The sequence below is a fragment of the Camelus dromedarius genome, chromosome 1 (assembly GCF_036321535.1).
Source record: "Camelus dromedarius isolate mCamDro1 chromosome 1, mCamDro1.pat, whole genome shotgun sequence".
NCBI classification, from domain to species: Eukaryota; Metazoa; Chordata; class Mammalia; order Artiodactyla; family Camelidae; genus Camelus; species Camelus dromedarius.
In genome coordinates, this window is record NC_087436.1 from 52,711,773 (window position 1) to 52,731,556 (window position 19,784).

Genomic DNA, 19,784 nt, shown 5'->3' on the forward strand with positions numbered 1-19,784 from the left:
AAGAACATAGCTTCCTGCAGCCACTGGTTCATGCCTGAGTTAAAGGGGAGCCTCCCAAGACCACCACACTTCATGCCAACTGATTATCCACATTAATATACTCAACAGATGCCATTTACATGCACAAAACTCCTCCTTACACAATGGATGCATGCTAAAAACATCTCTCCTTCCTCTCCCACTCATAAAGAAGAGTTGTAATGTAACAGTTATGCAGAAGAAAAAATTTAAATCTGACCTTATTTGTTTAAATCAAAACATTCACAAAATGTAATACTTTATATTTTGTAACAAATCATTTGTGATATACTCTTGCAGTAGAATATGACACTTCATTGTGTCATGGCAGCATATAAAGTAATAATTCTTAGTGAATTATTCTGACTCAAAGACAAAAATAAAGTAAATATATTTCAGTAAAAAAAAAAACTATAGACAATGAACATAGTTTGTCAGGAAGCTGTAAATTCACATGTCACCTTTCCCTGATTATTTTGCTTAGGGGGTGGAAAAACTCTCAAGCAAAATAATTTTCCACTAGACTATAGTCTTTGTCATGTTTACGTCATGTTGGCTGAATCAGGACCATGTTCTTCACTACACCATGGAAGATGAAAGAGCTCAAGGTAGAAGCTTAAATTGTGGGAGAAAACTGCCAAAGTTTACGTGATATTCAATTTGCTCCTTTATTTACATGGCTTACAAGACCCTTCCTCAGAGCCGAGTCCCTACCTCCATCCTTTCCAGTCTCACTCTTGACACCACTTATCCTCCCACTTCCCCCAACCAACAACCTCCCTCCATCAGTGTTATGCACTCCAGTTATTCTGAACGTCTTTCCTGCAACCTGTCATTCAGAGAGTAACACTATTTAATCCTAGCTCTGCCACTTACTACCTGTGTAACCTAAGACAAGTTTCTAAACTCTATGTCCCGCATTCCTCATCCTCACTCCCAGATTAGGAACAACACCACCCCATTCATAGGGTCATTGTAAAGATCAAAAGAAACTGTTCATGTGGACTTAGCTGGTGCCCACTAAATATTGGTTATTATTCATAGTATTGATTCCTCTGCCCGTAACACTTATTGCATGCCTCACTTCCTTTCATATGCTTAGTGCCTAGATATCTTTCAGATATCAGTTTAAACAGGAGATCTTCCCAGAATAACTGCATTCCTGTCTAGGTTAATATTCCTCCTGCTTTACTGTGTCCCTTATCAAAGGACTTTCTAGAGCCTTCTGCTATTTCCTATGTACTGTCTGTATTCTCCCTCTAAACTGTCAGCTCCACAAGGCCAGATTCTGTATTCATTCTGCTCCTCATCTTATTCCCATCCCTCACCAAGCACTTGGTACATAGTAGGCCCTCAAAATACATTATTTGAAGGAATGAAAGAATGAATGAATGAAAGTTGACTGGCAAGGGAAAGTCACATCTGCTTGAATTTAAATTGTATTCCTGGCTTTATGGTTACTTCTGCATGTTTAATTGGTTAACCATAGGCATCACTTCTCTTCTACCCTCCAAAACTATTGCTGCTGGAAGAAATAGAATTATAGCAGTTGTTCAACTAGAAAGAAGTGGAAAATTTATTTATAATAGAAGCCACGAGAATTGTAAACGCTTCCTTGAGCTTTTCCCTTTGTAAACCTCAGCAGATAAGGCGGCTTCTGGACCCCAGGATCTGGACCAGATGCACTGTAGCTTACTGCACTAACTTGCTGTTTGCTTTACCAAAGTATATATAGCTGGTTTTACTTACAAAAAGAAAAAGAGAGAGAGAGAGACAGAGAAAATTAGGAAATAGCCAAGGGATTATATAACATATATAACATTGAATTTTTAATTTAAATTTATTTAATCTGTAAAAGCTAAGTAAAATATCATTTTACTTTTTACTAGAATCTCTTTTTCTCATGCTAAGGCTAAATGTATCTAACTTTTCTCAAAATTTTAGTTCACTCAATTCACATTCTAAGGTTATTTATGGAAATACTAACTCCACATTGTAAATCATTCTTTTTGCAATTATCTAGTTCTGTTACAATACTATGGTTTTTAATACCCATTAAGATGTGTCTGAAGTGCTTTCCTGTTCATTTTATGAAGTCTGCACAAATATATAGTAAGTTATTATATGTATAATGCTCACAATCGTATGATGAATAATAAATAATGGCATTCATTAAATCATGGGGATTCATGCATTTATTCAGCCAATATTTATTAAATACCTAGTAGGTATCAGGCACCGTGCCAAGCAGTAGGCATATGATGGTGAACTTCACAGACATGGGCCTGGCCTCTTAGAAGAGGATGCTGGCATTAAAGAAATAAACCTCGAATAAATGTATAATTATAAATTATGATAAAATCTATAAAGAAAAAAAAGACACTAACAGAGTTAATAACAGAGGGGACCTACTTTAGACTCGTGTGTTAGGAAAGTCTTGTCCAAGGATGTGATATTTAAAATAAAACTAAAAGAGAATTAACACTAATTCTACACAAACTCTTCCAGAAAACACAAGAAGAGAAAGCACCACATAAGTCATTTAATAGGGCCAATATTATACTGATACCAAAACCGGACAAAGACGGTACAAGAAAGAAAGCTCCGAAAAACATCCCTCATGGAATAGAAGCAAAAGCTCTCAGCAAAACACTAGCAAACTGAATCCAAAAACATAAATATGATAATGTATCATAAGGAAGTGTGATTCAACATTCTGAAATCCATAGACATAATTCACCACATCAACAGATTAAAGCAGAAAATCATAGAACCATCCAAAAAGATGTAGAAAAAATATATGACAAAATTTAAATCCATTCATAATAAAACCTTTTAGCAAACAAGGAATAGTAGAGAATTTCCCCAGTATGATAGCACATCTAAAATATCTACAGCCAACCTCGTAATTAATAATGAAAGACTGAATGCTTCCCCCCGAGACTGGGAACAAGGCAAGATGTCCTTCCTCACTCCTCACATTCAACATCTTACTTAGGTTCTTGTCTGTGCAGCAAAGGAAAAATAAATAAAATAAAAGCATACAGATTGGAATGAATGGGAAAAAACTGTCTTTATTTGCAGGCAGGATTATTGTCTGTGGAGAAAATCCCAAACAATTTCTTTAAAAGTTAGTAGAACTAGTAGATGATTTTAACAAGAGTTAAAGAATGGGTCACTTTTCTTATTTCTTGTATTTCTGTATTTTTTATAGTATTTCTGTATTTCTACTGTATTTCTATATGCTAGCAATGAACAATCGGAACTTGAAATTTTAAAGCTTAAAAATGTAATACTTAGGCATATGTCTAACAAAATATATGCAGTTTCTGTATGCTGAAAACTACAAATGTCTAATGAAAGAAATCAAATACCTAAATAAACAGAGTTTATGTCATGTTCATTGTTGGAAAACTTCATAAAATTGATATACAAATTTCTTCAAACTGACCTGGATTCAAAGCATTTCCAATCAAATCCCAGCAACCATTTTCCTTTGAAATCAATAAGCTGATTCTAAATTCATATGAAGACATAAAGGAATTAGAAAGCCAAAATAATTTTGAAAGAGAACATTTAGAAAACTCCCTACCTGATTTCAAGACTTGTGATATTGGTGAAAAGATGACACATATATTAATAGAATACAATAAATACCAAAAATAAAGTGGCATATATAGGGTTAACTGACTTTTTATAAAGATGTAAAGCCAATTCAACTGAGAAAGTACAGTTTTTCAACAAATGGGGCTGCAACAATCGGACATCTATTTACAAAAAAAAAAAAAAAAGGAAAGAATTCAACCCATGCCTTATATACAAAAAATAGCTCAAAGTAGATCATATATACATAAATGTAAAACTATGAAACTTCTAGTAGAAAACATGGAATTGATAAATAACTCTCAAGTCTCAATGATAAAAACTCTCAAGTTCTCAATAATAATAAAGAACTCTGAAGCCTTAAATAATCCAATAAAAATATGTGGGCAAAAGATTTCAATATATACTTCACCATAGAAGGTACACAGATGGCATGAAAAGATGTTGAACAAAATGAGTCACAGAGGAAATAAAAATTAAAACCACAATGAGATACTATTACATTCCTATTTAAAGGACTAAAATTCAAAAACAAGAACAAAGAAAGAGGAGGGTGATGACACTGTCAAGTTCTGACAAAGATCTGGCACACCTGGAACACTCATACCTTGCTAGGAGGAATGCAGGTTGGATCCACCACTTTGGGAAACATTTTGGCAACTTGTTATAAGATTAAACAAACACCATATGACTCAGCAATTCCATTCTCTTGGTATTTATCCAAGATAAATGACAATGTATGTTTATACACAAATCCGTAAGCAGATGTATATACTGGGTTTATTCATAATCATCAAAAACTGGAAACAACCCAAATGTCCTTCAACCGGCAAATGGATAGACAAAGTGTGGTACATCTACACAATGGAATAGTACTCAGAAATAAAAAGGAAAGAACTGCTGATACAGCAACTTGGATGAATCTCAAATGCATTATGCTAAGTGGAAGAATGAGGCCCAAAAGTCTACAGACCTTGTGATCCCGTTTGTATAACATGTCTGCCTAAGGCCTGGGCTAAGGCAAGAGGTTGATTACAAACATGCACAAAGTAATATAGGTAATATTCTGTGGTGATGGAAGTGATGTTTATGTTGACTGTGGTGATAATGGTCGTTACATGACTGTGAGAATTGTTTAAAATTCACAGAACTCCACACTAAGGAGAGTGGATTTTAATATATTTTAAGTAGACCTCAATAAACCTGACCCCAAAATTAACAGTTACCATTTACTGAGTACACTTTTACGAATTTTCAAACCCTCACTTACATACAAAGAAGTTACTATGCTTCTTTTTCTAAGACGACGTGAAAATATCTAAAATAGTGTTGGCCTATACTTCTTTAGGGGAGCCATGACTGCAAACCACATACAGCATTTTTAAATTTTCTAATAGCTATGTTAAAAAAAATTCTAAAAAGAAGCAGGTGAACTTAATTTTAGTAGTGTATTTTATTTAAACCAACATATAAAATTCTTGACATTTTGACATGTATTCAGTATAATAATTATTAACGAGATGTTTTGCATTCTTTATATTCTATGAAATCTTTGAAATCTGGTGTGTATTTTATACATTTCACATTGGACTAGTCACATTTTAAAGTGCTCAATAGCAACGTGTGCAGTGGCGATCAAATTAGACAGAGCAGACGTATAAGCTTCTCAAAGCTGCACTTGAACACACACTCTCTTCTGTACTCAATATTAACATCCACAAACATATGTACTGCACTGCATTTAACTGAATATTCTCCTGTGAGCTATAATATAGTCATGACTTGGAAGTGGTGAAAAGAGGGAAATGTTATTCAATTATTTGAACACTGAAATAAAGTTACAGGTGATTTGTAAGTTTTATGTTAAAAAAAAAAAAAAAAAGCTTTTTCTCTGCTCTGATGCAGATTCTCTCCTTAACAGACATCAAACGAACTTTGGTTTCAATAAACACAGCAATGTCCTCACATAACAAAAAAAAACAGCTGTGTATTGGGGGGAAGGGTACTTAACATACACCAGGTACTCTGTTGCATCCCCAGTACCTCCATTAAATAAATAAATAGATAAATAAATAAATAAATAAATAGACCCAATTACCTCTCCAACTCCAAAAATTTTTTTTAATATTTTTTTAAAAAGAAAAGAAAATGAAGTCAGCAGAGCTATTTGCTGAACATAACATTCAAAAGAAGTCTGACTGACAACTTAGTACAAATAGAGTCATAGAAAAAAACAATAATAATACTTTCGTTGCCTGAACTGACCAATCAGTGAAGTTATAATGATCACTGTAGATACAGCCTCAATGCTTTCCCCAAAACTGGGAATCAGGAAAAATATGATATACTTCTAGTTTTTCTTGAGAATTATGATTAATACTTTCCATTTGTAGTTTCTCCCTTTTCAAAATTAAGACAGTATCTTTCCTACCTGGAACTCCTAGCCAATAGGTTTCCAGAGCATGCTAAAACTATATGAAAAGACATCCTAATGCTTAAAATAGTTATGAAATGAGTGAATAAATGTTGGAGGGATTATGAGGAAACAGGAATTCTCCTATGTTATTGGTGGGTACCCAATACTGTACGACTTCTATGAAGGATAATTGATCAAAATCATTCAATACTATATTTTGCACATTTGTCCTTGACTTCAGAAGTCTCTCCTCTGAGAATTTATCTTATAGTTAAACTTGCCCACCTTCAAAGTGAATTATGAATAAGATTATTCATTACAGCATTACATGTAACTGCAAAAATTTATAATCAAAATGTCCCTGTGTAATGTATAGGTGAAATGAAGATCTATAAAGCAGAAAGCTACCATTATAGGCTAGAGAGAGTAACGATGAATTCATATGGAAAAATCTCTAAGCCATACTGTCAGTGCAAAAAGGCAAAATGGAGAATATAAATATAATATTATCCATTAGAGTGAAAAAGGAGTGAAAATTGGGATGTTAGTATGTGCTTATATTTCCGTAAAGAAATCCTAGAAGAATACAGAAAAACAAATTAAAGTGGTTACCTCCAGGCAGAGATAGAGATTAGTATGAATGAGAATCAGCAATAGGAATTTGACTTTTCATGTTGTAATTTTTAAATTGACTATTTGTTTGTAAATTCAAAGTCATTTCTACTCTACTAACTTTATTATTTAATTTCATTTTGAGTTTTCTGGACTTGCTTTAGTCTTATGTCCCCTGGGCTACTTAAAAGAAGATAAAAGTGTAAGGATCATTATTTTTAAACTAATTTTTATAATTAAACTTGTTAGATTCCACCTACATAATTTCCTACAAGGGTTATATAATGTGTATTTATAAATAGCTCCCTGATTTAGAAAATACAAAAATATTCCTGATTTATGGAGTTTTCATAGTCACTGTACACTAGAAATGGAACGCTTACATTGGATATAAATGCTAAAAGAAGAGAGTCCAAGAAAGCTGCTTTAAGACGTGTAAATTGAATTAAAAAATTAATGTATTTTAATGAGTACAAGTATAGCTACGTCGATAACAGATATAATATCAACCTTAGTGCACATACTGGTTGTGCAAAAAGCAACATGACTGCTTCTTTTGTTGGCTGTTTAGTATCTGATATTTATCTTTTATTCCACCAAGAAATGGGTAAATTTAATGCCAGTCATTCTTTCCCTCACTATACTCACCCTCCCACTCCATAGACCCAACGCTCATGTCAAGGGCAGTTCTTAAATCCTGTGCAATGCTGAGGCTCCAGGAGTGGGGTGGGGATAAAGACAGTTTCCCTCTAGTCATTGTTCATCCACAGGTTAAAGCCAAGATGTCCATCAGCTGTGCCCTCAGCATCCCATCAGATCCGGCTGTTTCCTGCTGCTCTGTGTGGTCCTCAGAGCACAGCAGGAATCTTTTCCAAGTATGGGAACCCTAACCACTTCCTCTCTAGCATCTTGTTACCTCAGCCTCAGTCTCTACTGCTCTGAAATCCAAAGATAACTCTCTCCTTCTCCAGCCTGAAGGAATCTCTTTTTAGTTTCTCAATACTTGTACATAATTCTGCTGACTCACCCTGTACCAAAATCAGAGATCAAGTCAATATAAAAGCTATATGTGGGACCAGGTCTCCTGATTCTCCAGCTACTGCACCCTTTATTCTCCATTATGTGCAAAGTAAAATCTACTACTGTCCTGAAAAATCCAACACAGCACTTGACAAATTACTTACTACAACAGAATGTGCATTTACATGAACAAACTCATATAAACCACGTGTGTTGAGAATGGCCATTTTTGACCAAGCTCTTCATATGTACAAGTCACATTCCCAGAACGTTAACAGACATCATTTCATTGAATCTTCCAGAGTGTAGTTGATGAAGCTGAGATTCAAAGGACTGAAGTTAATTTCATAATGCCTACTTGTGGCAGAGCCAGAATTTGAAGCCTAGTCTGACTGAGTCACAGCCCTCAGTCAGATCATTAAGGTGTGCTGCTCTCCTCCACATACAGAGGTGAGCACTGCTTTGTCTTTAGCACATGGACATCTAAACCACTGCCAAGGTAATTATGCACTGCTGTAAATAATTTGCCAAGTATCATTTATTGCTCACCTTAGATATGCTGCATCAGTAATGTCACACAACAGAATGTCCTTCCGAGTGCTTACAGCTATATTGACACCTCCTGAAAGGCTGCTTCAGCAGTTTATGATTTAGAGCCTCCATTACTATATATCACCTATAAAAATAGTTCTCAGTCACTAGCACAATATTTCAAAAAGCTAAGTCAATGTTTTAGAGTATATTTTATGATATGATTATAGCAGAAGAGATGAATACTTGCATAACTGTATTTACCTCTCCAGTCAATTTGGAAGTAATAAGACATATATCTTTCTATATTACTCCCTTTCTTCCAAATTTGTTGTTTCCAAATACAACATTTCACAGACCAATCATCTTAAATACAATTTACAATGTAAGCCCATTGCTTATGTTATATAATTGGCTTCCATTTCAGCAAATAAAAACAATTTATAGTTTGATCATGTCTCAAGTTTACTAAGCAGGATTTTATTTTTCTATAATATAGTCTTCTCAGAAACCTGGACTGTTTTCTCATAGTTGTTCATGGCTTTAAGAGTCAAGCCAAAGGCCATCACGTCCAACTGGAACTATACAGAATCTACAAACGCTTGCCCAGCTGGAAATCCACCTTTCATCAAGGCCAAGCCTTGCATATTTAGGAACTCACTGCATATTTTTTATTAATTGTCCCAGAAAATGTTTTAAAATGCTTAGATGGCTTTATTGTTTTCTTTAGTTGAATACAAACTTACTTATATGGGGAATCTATAAAAAATGTACAAATTTTATTTACAAACCAGAAATAGACTCAAGACATAGAAAACAAACTGTGGGTACCAGAGGGGAATGGATGGGAGGGATAGGTTAGGAATTTGAGATTAACAGATACACATTACTATATATATAATAATAAACAACAAGGACCTGCTGTATAGCACAGAGAACTATATTCAACTTCTTGTAATGAGCTGTAATGGATAAAAAACTGAAAAAATATGTATATATGCATGTATATGCATAATTGAATCGCTTTGCTGTACACCTGAAACTAACATTGTAAATCAACTACATTTCAATAAAAATAAAAACAAAATGGTTATTCCTAAAAAATAAAATGCAAAGTTAATCCAAAAATTGGATTTAATTCAATATGAATCACCTAAGGATATTTTTAAAAAGCAGATTCTGTTTCATTTGGATTGAGGACTGAAGTTCTGCAGTTCTTACCAACTCCTAAGTGATGTTCATGCTACAGGTCCATGAAACACTGTGAGTAGCAAGGTTATAAATCCTCCTTCAGAATATATTACTGCTTATATCATTGTGCTGCCGTAGCACCCTGTACCTCCCCTAACTTAGCACACTGACTGTAATCTTATGTTCATTTGTCTATACTTCTTTCTAAACTAGTCTCCCTGGGTTCAAGGACTCTGCTTCATTCTTGGTGCCTAACAATTAATACTCAACAAAGACTTGAATGTCATCCAACTAATGAATGAATGTGTACCAAAGATACACTTTTATATACACCTTGAACACATGTAACACTCGCCTAGCTACCTTTTCATAAAAATATCACCAGGGCATTGGGATTTTTCAAAATCAGAGCACAATTCATAATTACAATTATGGCTGATATTTACTGAGCACATCATATATTAACTCATCTAATCCCCACAAAAGCCCTTCAGTAGGTAAAGTTATTACAATTCCCATTTTAAAGACAGAAATGGAGTCACAGAAATGTTAAGGATTTCATCGAAGTTTATACAGCTAGTGTCATCGCTGGGATATGCACCTGGGCCGTTGAGCGGCACAGTCCATACTTTTAACAACTCCATCATAAAGACAAAAAAAAAAAAATGCAATCTTTCTGTGACTCTGTCAAGCTTTCAACCTTTATATGCTTCATATCTGCAGAATGGAGATCAGACTCATTCTAAAGACAACTCTGCAGAATCTTCCATCTAGTCCACATTTGGGCATTCTTGGATTTAATTCTCTTCTCTTTCAACCTCACAGGTTTATGTTATGAAGCAATATGTAATTTTTCTGGGACACAAATATGAATGACAAAAGCTGTGCACAGAATAAGATGCAAGGCTGGCACACGGAGCGGAACAATGAAGGACCAGCATCTACATGAACGTAAAACTTTAGTTTCCTCTTATCTTCATGCATATGAGAATTCCAGAGAAGTGGTGTGTTATTACAGTATTCTCAAATTTGAGGCTTGCAAGGTGTTAAGATGTATCCCTGGAAAAATGTCAAGGACCTACTGCATGTTCTTGGCTGACATTCCCTTATGCTGCCAGCTGAATCATAAACCTTTGCATAATTAAGGAAAAGCAGAGATTGTGCATTTAAACATATCAGCTTTTTTTGTTTAAAAGGAGATAATACACAGCATTGTTTATAAAGGGAAAAAAAATCATACCACTATTTTAAGAGATAAGTCACTATGGTAACCATTTCTCTGCTTGAATTTAGAGACGCAATGCCTTCTGCTACTGGAGAATTCTTTCAGCTTTTAGCAGCGGTAGGTATTACATATTATTTTATACTGGGCCTTTTTTTGTCTTATACAAAATGTCTCCATGTTACTTTACTTAATGGAAAAATCCTTTAGCCTTCCATAGAATAACTCATATTGCACATTTAATGATTAAATGGAAATTTTATTGGGTGGAAAATCCTCAAAGACAAATAAAAATAATGATGAAATATCTCATCCAAAATGTTAACAGAGGGTCATATATATCTTGACACAATTGAGTGGTTCTGCAGTCAATGATTCTAAATGTCTGGATTTTTTTTTTTTCCAGAAAACCATTTTCTAGATTAATAAAAATTTAATCAAGATAACTTTTTACCCACATTATTTTCTTACGTGTCATTGAGAGATCTCCTTCCTGCTCCCCACACAGTTATGCATGTATTATAATAAAAAAAGTCTCTCCTAAAGACTTCCAGGGGCAAACATTTTCCAGATTTCCTGCAAACAGGAAAGATAATAAATTTTGTTCTGCTTTAGCAATACTTCACTAACCCCATCTAGCCCCTCTAGCATTTACTGCACTGAACCAGAAAATTATAATTTCAGAACAATAGTCACAATAATAACTATCACTCATTAAGTACTTGCTGTGTACCAGGCCCTGTTCTAAGACTTCATGTGAGTATTAGATTGACAAATTTAGCACAACCAAGGAAAGCCAGAGAGTGTGCACTTAAAGATCTCAGATTTGTTTATAAAGAAGAGATAATATTTAGCAATGATTATAAGAATTTCTCTTTTAACCCTCACAACAACCCTATGAGCTTGCTAAGGGACCTTGTATATTGTACAGATCGACTTCCATGTCCTATAAATCCTCCCCTAATCCATTGTACAGATTAGGAAACCCAGTCATTTTTCCTCTGGTGTCATAGTTTATGAAATGAAATAAGCAATACACTGAATGTAAATGTATTAATAAGAACTCAGGAACAATGGCTTGTACTGGATATAGACAGAAAACTGACTGGCAGAACATGTAATAAATATTCAACACTCCAAATCACAAATGCACAAGACACCAGCATTTCCTAAAATAATACATTAAAACATCATATTATCTTTTGCTTTTTACAATATCCCTGTTATTTCTGAATTTACACTTTATGTAAGCAATGAAATTATAAATACTATATTTATACATGAGGGAGCATGGAATTTAAATATTTACATATACTTCAGATGAACATACTGTTGCCATTTGTTACTGCTGTTTCTCTTTTTTGCAGGAAGGTGGATGAGTAAAATCATTGTAATAAAATAGCAAGCGTGCTTAAGTTAGAGTCCTTGCTTATGTTTTCCATAGTTTGTTATTATACATTGCTGTATGAAAGGCAAAGTATTCAATTCAATTTTCTCTTCATATACAACTATTATTTCCAGTAAGCACCCTCACAGACTATATTTCCAGTATTAATTAGAGGATATAACAAAACAGCAATGTAACGTACTTCATCACTGCACCTGATAAACACCTGAGGTACTCCAATGTATAAACTTTCAGTTATAATTAACTGTATCCACAGCATTAAAAAATCTAATCGACTAAGTGTGTCATCATTTGACAAGACCAGGCACTTAGTTTTTCCTAATTCTGTTCTAGGGTTCCCTTTTAAAACTCAGCTCTATTTATTTAACCTTGCAAAGAGGTAAGCTGGTGATAGAATTTTTTGCCCTTTAAGTAGATAAAAAAGGACCATCTTCACTAATTATCCCACGTATGTGTTCTGTATCAGTCATTCCTTAAACCTTATAATTCCTGAGAGCAAGGCCCATTCAGCCACAAAAAATGACAGTCAGTCTTTTGCACGTGGGTGAATTATTTTCTGCAGTAAAATCCCGAAGGGCTTTGCAAAATTTCAGTTAAACTCAGGTGAGCTGACAGTAACTGCTACTTTCTAGAAGGTTCAATAATCTTTGTGGCCCTTTGGGAGTACTTAATTTATGAGTTATGCCTAAATACCCTAAGGAAATTGAAATGCGTAAGGTCTTTACTTCACTGGTGGTAGGTTCAGACCACTCATTATATAAATCCTAATACATCTTCCTAGAAGCAGGTAAGAGGCAGCCTCACATGCACTGCCACCCAGATAAGGAAAGGAGGCTCTGTGGCCTGCGCCTACACTGCCAGGTAGCTGCCATCCCCGCCTTGACCATCCAGTGGTCCTGAACACACTGGTCACCGAAACTGCTTTTTAATTGGCTTAAACGGGCTTGTTTATTTCCCCCTTTTCTATCGTTAAAGTAGAAGTGGAAATCTGCTTTCAAAGACGAGCCTATCAGCATCTCCTTCCCTGGCTCCCCTGACCTTCAGGCAGTGCAGCTGCCTGAGTTGAGTTAAAAATGGACTGTCAAGCTGGTTTTAATTTCTGCTGCTCTGCCTCCCAGTGTCCTCCCACTGATCTGTTTATCACACCTTCCTTACCCCTTCTGTTGTTGTTTTTCTTGCTAAGAGTTTTTAGCCTGGACAGCTGAAACGGCTTCTCAAGGCCCTAACCTACAGATCCTTGTACACATAATCCTAAAGGATTAGGGGCCAACAGTAGAACCTCCTACTTGTAGAAACAATCTTCTCCCTCCAGCCATCCCCTTCTTTTCCTCTCCTGACCCACGACCTTCTTTGGTCTTTGGGAACGTTCACTCTGACCATATCGTCTCTCCTGGCACACCAAAGTGGGAACAGGGTGGCTTAGGAACCGTGGGAGAAAACATGTTTGGCTTCTTGCTGATGGGTTGGGTGAGCACGTTGACCCTGCACGCTCCTCCGTCCCCGGTTCAGGACTGAGCATCAAGCTTCACAGGGATTATCCCTAGCAGGACATAAAACATTGTATCTTCATTGCCCCAAGCCCCTTCAAGACCGCCCAACTCCAAGTTCCTCCCCCTAACAGGGCTCGCCAGGAACTTCTGCCTCTGGGAATGACAATTACTCCCAGCGACCGGGCTGGTGGAAGCAGCTAAAATCCCACTAATGGTTTTGTTTAGTTTCTTGGCAGGCTCCCTTTCATTCAAGCTGCCGGCGCTCTGGAGCCAGGTCTAATTAGAGGCTCACCCTTCTCTCGGAGAAAACGCATTAGTCACAGATGAAACAATACTAAGGGTGGCGGGGGTGCAGAGAAGACCCTTCCTAAAATGCTGGAGAGCCTCGGATGTGGGAAAGGCAAGCTAGAGCTGACCGCACGCGGGAGGGGAGGATATAGAAATCCCGGGACGCGACGCGGAGTAGAGTTGACTCGGTTAGAGGTCAGGACTAAGTGCAAAAGTGATGCTCAATGAACATCGAAATAGATACAGCCAAATTGTTCAGTATGACAGAGCAAAGCCTGCGGTCTTGTTTACAGACAAAGGGCTAAAAGCTTCCCGCTGCCCAGGACCGAACCTCAACGCGGGCATCAGTAGTGTGTCTGTGCGCACACGCTGGGGGAGGGGTCGCACCAAAGAATCCACGATGGTGGCGGCGGAGGGGAGCGGTCAGTTTTTGGCGAGTCGTGCAACCGGAATTGCACTCGGGGTGACCTGTGGCCCACCCAGGAAACAGCAGGTGTGAACCCTACCGCAAACTCATCCTCAACTCCCAGCGGCTCGCCTAGCGCCGCTGGAAGTGCCGGGGTTGAAATGCAACCCGACCCCTGGAGGGGCGGGGCGGGGGGGCCGACGAGGGGCGGTACAGGTGGGCGGGCCGGGGCAGGGTGAGGAGGCTGGGCCTATAAAGTGCTGGCTGCCCCAGCGGCGATGCTGCTTGGTGGAGTTGGTGCGGGGGTGGGCTGGGGGCGAGCAGGGTGCCGAATGCTGCTTGGGTTTGCAGGTAACTGAGCCCCCAAGGGAGGGGGCTGCGGAAGACGGTTGCCTGTCTCGGTTTACCCGCAGCTTCGCCAGCGAGCACGTCGGCCCCGGCGAACTCCCAGCAGGTGAGGCCGGCGGCGGCCTGGGTAGGGGGAGCAGGGGCGGGAGGACTGCTCCGAGCGCACGGGTGAGCTCAGCTCGGCAAGTTGGCTTCAAGTTTTGCTAACTCTGAATTAGTTTCAGGATGTGGCTGTAGTGGCGTCTCCGCTGCCAGACTTTTGTAAACCTGAGTTGCAGAGACCGGTTCCTCCCTTCTGGAAAATGAATGCCTCGGGTAGTTCGCTCCGGGGACGCACGGCATTTTAGGAGCCTCTGCACGTCTTGCCTACTTCTGCAAATCTGTACTTTTTGCCTCCTTTTTCTAGCACCCCGGGAAGGCCGTTCCGCCCCGCGAGGCAAACAGAGCCGTTGACCATGGTTGCAACTGGCAGTTTGAGCAGTAAGAACCCGGCCAGCATTTCAGAGTTGCTGGACCGTGGCTTCCACCCCGGGAGCCTACTAAATGGTGAGTTTCCCAACGGCCTCCTTCTCTTCCCTCCAAAGGCTGCAGTCCCTGGATAGATGGGAGTGGCAGGCATGCAGTGTCGACCCCTTCCTTGAGTGTTGGACGTGCCACAAAATCCATCTGAAAGAGACTCCTTTCCAAACTTTTAGCATCTTCTTTCCATGATAGAAACAAAAGAAGCAAAAATTAAAATCCCAGGGGCTGCATCCGTATAGTCTGAGGCTAATAGGCTCTTTGGTTTTGAAAGTTATACATGTTCTACCCTACATGGCTGTGAAATCATGGTGAAATTTAAGTGTACAATTATGTGTATTTTAACAAATATATTGACCCGTGTAACCACTACCATCACCCTCTGCCTCCAAAGTCCCACGTACCCATTTGCCATCAGTTCCCCCCTTTAACCTTTCCCCTGTCCCCAGGGAAACACTGATCTGGTTTTTGTCACTATAGATTACTTGTGCCTCAAGAGTTTCATAAAAATGGGTCATGTAATATGTACTCTTTTATATCTGGTTTCTTTCTCACAGCCTAAGGATTTTGAGATCCATTCCATGCTTTTGCTTCTATCAGTATGTGTTCCTTTTTATTGCTGAGTAGTATTCTATTTGTGGATATAACCATTATTTCATTTTTAATGCCATAAGGAAACTTTAAAACAGCAGTGATGCTGGACATATTGTCATTGCAATTTTAAACAGCAGTTTCTAAATTAACACACTGCTCTGCCACTAAGGAGCTGTGGGCATAGACAAACTGCTTAAGATCTTTGGGCCTTCCTCCTTTAGAAGGTGAAGTGATCGATAATCTAAATAATTTTATAGGCCAAAGCTCTAAAATTCTTTATCTTCAACATAGATAAAATACATAGCCTTATAATTCAGAGTGCATTTGTTTCATTTAGTTATTAAAAAAAAAATCCAGTGATCTAAGTGTATACGTGATGTGGAGAGAGGAAAACTCAATAGCCAATGAGGTGCAGTAGGCTTAGGGTGGGGAGCCCGCAGGGCATCTGCCCGTGCCCTGCTCAGTTGACTATCTGTGGTGTGGCGTACAGCCAAGTGGTTGGATTAATTTGGAAGGTAGGTGACCAAATGCAGAGCTATCTCTTTTCCTTTGAGCAAATCTAATTTTGTTTTCCTAGGACTATTTTGTTTTGCTTGGCTACAAAAAAGTAGCCAGCCAGTTATAAATATCCTTGCGAACCTCAGAGGTCTTCTCTTTGGGCAGTTTTTAATCAAAGAGGTTGAAGCTAAAATTGGGATCTACAGGCCATTCCAGTAAAGACTTTTAAAGAAAAACACACATTTAATTGCTGTTTAATATAGTTACTAAGTTCAAGTTCATCACTAAAGAACAATAGCAAAAATTCTGTATTTAACAATATTAAATGCATATATTCTTAGAGTGAAAAGGTAATAATCCTTAGTCAAAAAAATTAACATTTTTATTCAAGAACTAATGTACAGTCTCTGTAAAACAAAATCAGAAAACCATAAGCTAGTAAGGAAGCAGGAAAGAAAAGAAAGTCACTAGTATTCTAAGATAACTATAAACAGATTTGAGATACACAGTCGTTAAGATTGTGTGTACACATAAATTTATTAAAAAGTGGTTATAGCCTACCCATCCTATTTATCAAAACCTTTATTTCATAGGTGAACTTTTAGTCTCAGGTCAAATGACTCACTCTGTTACACAGCTAGTTAATGGTAAAGTGAGATCAAATGACTCCCAAACAAATATTAGAAACAGGCAGATGTGATAGATAGAAATAACTAATGTTGCTATCTCATGGTATGTTTTTTGTGCTCCTGGAATTTTTTTTTTTTTTTTTAATCTTGAAGTTCCATTTTCTACAGATTTTGACTACTGGGATTATGTTGTTCCTGAACCCAACCTCAATGAGATGATATTTGAGGAGACAACTTGCCAGAGTTTGGTTAAAATGCTGGAGAACTGTCTGTCCAAATCAAAGCACACCAAACTCGGTTGCTCAAAAGTCCTTGTTCCTGAGAAACTGACCCAGAGGATTGCTCAAGACGTCCTGAGGCTTTCCTCCACCGAGCCCTGCGGCCTGCGGGGTTGCGTTATGCACGTGAACTTGGAAATTGAAAATGTATGTAAAAAGCTGGATAGGATTGTGTGTGATTCTAGCGTGGTGCCCACTTTTGAGCTCACCCTTGTGTTTAAGCAGGACAACTGCTCGTGGACGAGCTTCAGGGATTTTTTCTTTAGTCGAGGTCGCTTCTCCTCTGGCCTCAGGCGAACTGTGATCCTGAGCTCAGGATTCCGACTTGTTAAAAAAAAGCTGTATTCCTTGATTGGAACCACAGTCATTGAAGAGTGCTAAAAGGGAAGCACTTAAAAGAGTCCTTTTTATGATTGGGTAATAAAACTTCTCAGCTGCTCGGTTAAAGTCATGGTAGTTTGCCCTGCCTGCTCTCAGTGAGAGACCCCAAACTGAGTTCATCTTCCTTCTGTTTCATATGCACAGCCACCCCAACTGAAGGGCTTACTGGGGGGCTTTTGAGAAATGACCCGAAAGAGAGAACATTATCTGCATTTATCACGGTTTTTATAAAATGGAATGGAATGGAATAAGTAAGGAAAAGAAGCAATCCAATCCACTTTAGTTTTTTACTTGACTCTACGAATTTTCCAAGCAGTCTTGCTAATAGACTGTATAAACCCACTTTGCCTAGTTTGATTTTCATATGGCTTTTCTTCTGTAAGTTTTCAGAGTGGTCCTTTCAACCACAGAATCTTAATCTGAATGATGGTTAGCCCATCAAAACTTCCAGAAGCCCAAACCACCAATTTCCTGCCCCTACTCAAATTTGAAGAATTCTTATACAGAAGGATAGAGATAAGTGGGTGAGTTTCATAAAACTTAACGCCATGCAAAAGCAAATGAGGACTGTCAGGGCAAGAACAGAACTCAGAACTAAGTGCTTCTATGTTTCTTTGCCCCCTCTCCATGCTTCTGTTTCAAAGAGGTGGCAAAAGCTTGAGCTGCCATTTCAGTAACCATAGTATTGTTTTAAATAATTTTATGGTACAGTAGAAGCTTAATTTTTCTAGTTCTCAAGTATTGACTTTTATCTTTAAACTAGAAAAATGGAAAATGCTGATTTCTTTGCATGTAGTTGATTACTCTCCCATTGAGTGAATGTGTACAAGGATGGGAAGTGAGTTCCAGTCCCTTTCTCGTTCACTTGATAACCCAGCTTCCTTTTGCTAGTACATAATGCTTACTCTCAGATGAACCATCTCACCATGTCAGTGTTGTCTTATCCTTGGCTCTCCTGGAAACTGAAGGATCTCTCCTCAACCCAAATCTTCAAAGGGGAGAGCGGCACACTACCACTTTTAATTATTAAGATGGGCCTATTTACAAAGTCTCCTTTGGCTCTGGCTATCTGGTTTATAGTACAGACTAGGGGATGAAAATCATAATCTAGATAACCAGTGCACATACACAGCCTTCTTCATCCTTTGATACCTCTCCCTAGGGAATAATAAAGGCCTTGTGTTTTCTCTTGTTCCAACTAGCTAGGTCATTGTCTTTTTTCTTTATGTTACTGAGAGAATGTAGCCTCCACATCACAGTGTTCAATCCAGCAAGGCCTTCACATCCTTGCTGTGGGTCATGGATAAGGAGATTATACAGGTCTCCTGCCCAAGCTATTATCATCACTTTATATGCCTGAGGCCAGGGTTGCAGTGACCATAGCTTCATCCTGGTGTAATTCAAAAGCAGGTGTGATCCTGTTCCTGATCCCATGGATGACTTAAAATTTCACTATTCAAATCAGCAAGTGTCCTCACAAACTGAACTTTTCAAATGCTTGGAAAGATACCACAAAGCTGTTCTTATAGGACTGGGCCAGGATAAGTCAAGCTTGTTTTGCATGTCTGTTATTGTCTGGGGCTCTGAAGGTCATTGATTCCATGGGTAAGGCATCTCTGGCATGGATGTAGAACTGTTGTCGTTTTTCCACTAACAGTTGTCTGACTCTCTTGTCTTGTATGCTCACAAAATAGTGATGGCTTATAGAGACTCTTAAATTAATATTCCTGTTAAAGGAAATTAAAGTTTGTCTATTTTTGACAATAAAACATCATATATTTTTAATTCTCTTGTCCTTTGTCTTTTCTGAATTTATGCAATGATCACCCTAAAATATATTTGACAATATTTGAACAAAATTGACAGAACAATTACTTATCCCCTTTTTGACAAAAGCTTTGTACCCTTCATTATAATATTCCAATTGTATCTATCGCATGTGCCTGTGTGTCAATAATGAGTCATTTTCTTCATAATTTTTCAAATACAGTAATACTTCCAAATAGGAAGACATTAAGAATTTGAGCTCCTTTGGCAACTGCCTTAAAAAAAAAAAAAAAACTCATTATGTAAAGGCTTTTTCTGTATTTTTCCTAATGACCAAATGCAAAGACGTCAAATTGTAAGATCTGTATACATTTTTATTTTTACGAGAATATTCTATTAGAACAATAGATCTTTCTAATTCCACAATTATTCATCAATTTGAATTTTTAATCTTGTCCACCTATCTTTTCTGTCTCTTCAAATTTATGTCATTAGCTCAGACTTCTCCCACAGCATAACCCACCTTTAATAAGACTTGCTAAGTTTAGGCATGATCTAGATGCTT

At 37.7% G+C, this 19,784-nt stretch overlaps 1 protein-coding gene across 2 annotated transcripts; it reads left to right on the top strand.

Annotated features, from left to right (window-relative positions):
• Nucleotides 1-14,491: 14,491 nt before the first annotated feature.
• Nucleotides 14,492-19,237, top strand: DDIT4L (DNA damage inducible transcript 4 like). Of its 2 annotated transcripts, none has more exons than XM_010980626.3 (3): nucleotides 14,492-14,659; nucleotides 14,960-15,099; nucleotides 16,947-19,237. In XM_010980626.3, the coding sequence occupies exons 2-3, from the start codon at nucleotides 15,009-15,011 to the stop codon at nucleotides 17,450-17,452; spliced, it is 597 nt and encodes a 198-aa protein (XP_010978928.1). In that variant the 5' UTR covers nucleotides 14,492-14,659; nucleotides 14,960-15,008; the 3' UTR covers nucleotides 17,453-19,237. The 2 variants fall into 2 exon arrangements, with proteins under 2 accessions (XP_010978928.1, XP_010978929.1); XM_010980627.3 differs by having other exon boundaries at nucleotides 16,962-19,237.
• The last annotated feature ends 547 nt before the right edge of the window (nucleotides 19,238-19,784 follow it).

What these genes read in the sequence shown, in the direction of transcription:
- DDIT4L (XM_010980626.3), top strand. Translation starts at nt 15,009, where the DNA reads ATGGTTGCAACTGGCAGTTTGAGCAGTAAGAACCCGGCCAGCATTTCA. An exon ending in CCCCGGGAGCCTACTAAATG is followed by an intron (nt 15,100 to 16,946) that starts GTGAGTTTCCCA and finishes TTAATCTTGAAG; the next exon opens with TTCCATTTTCTACAGATTTT.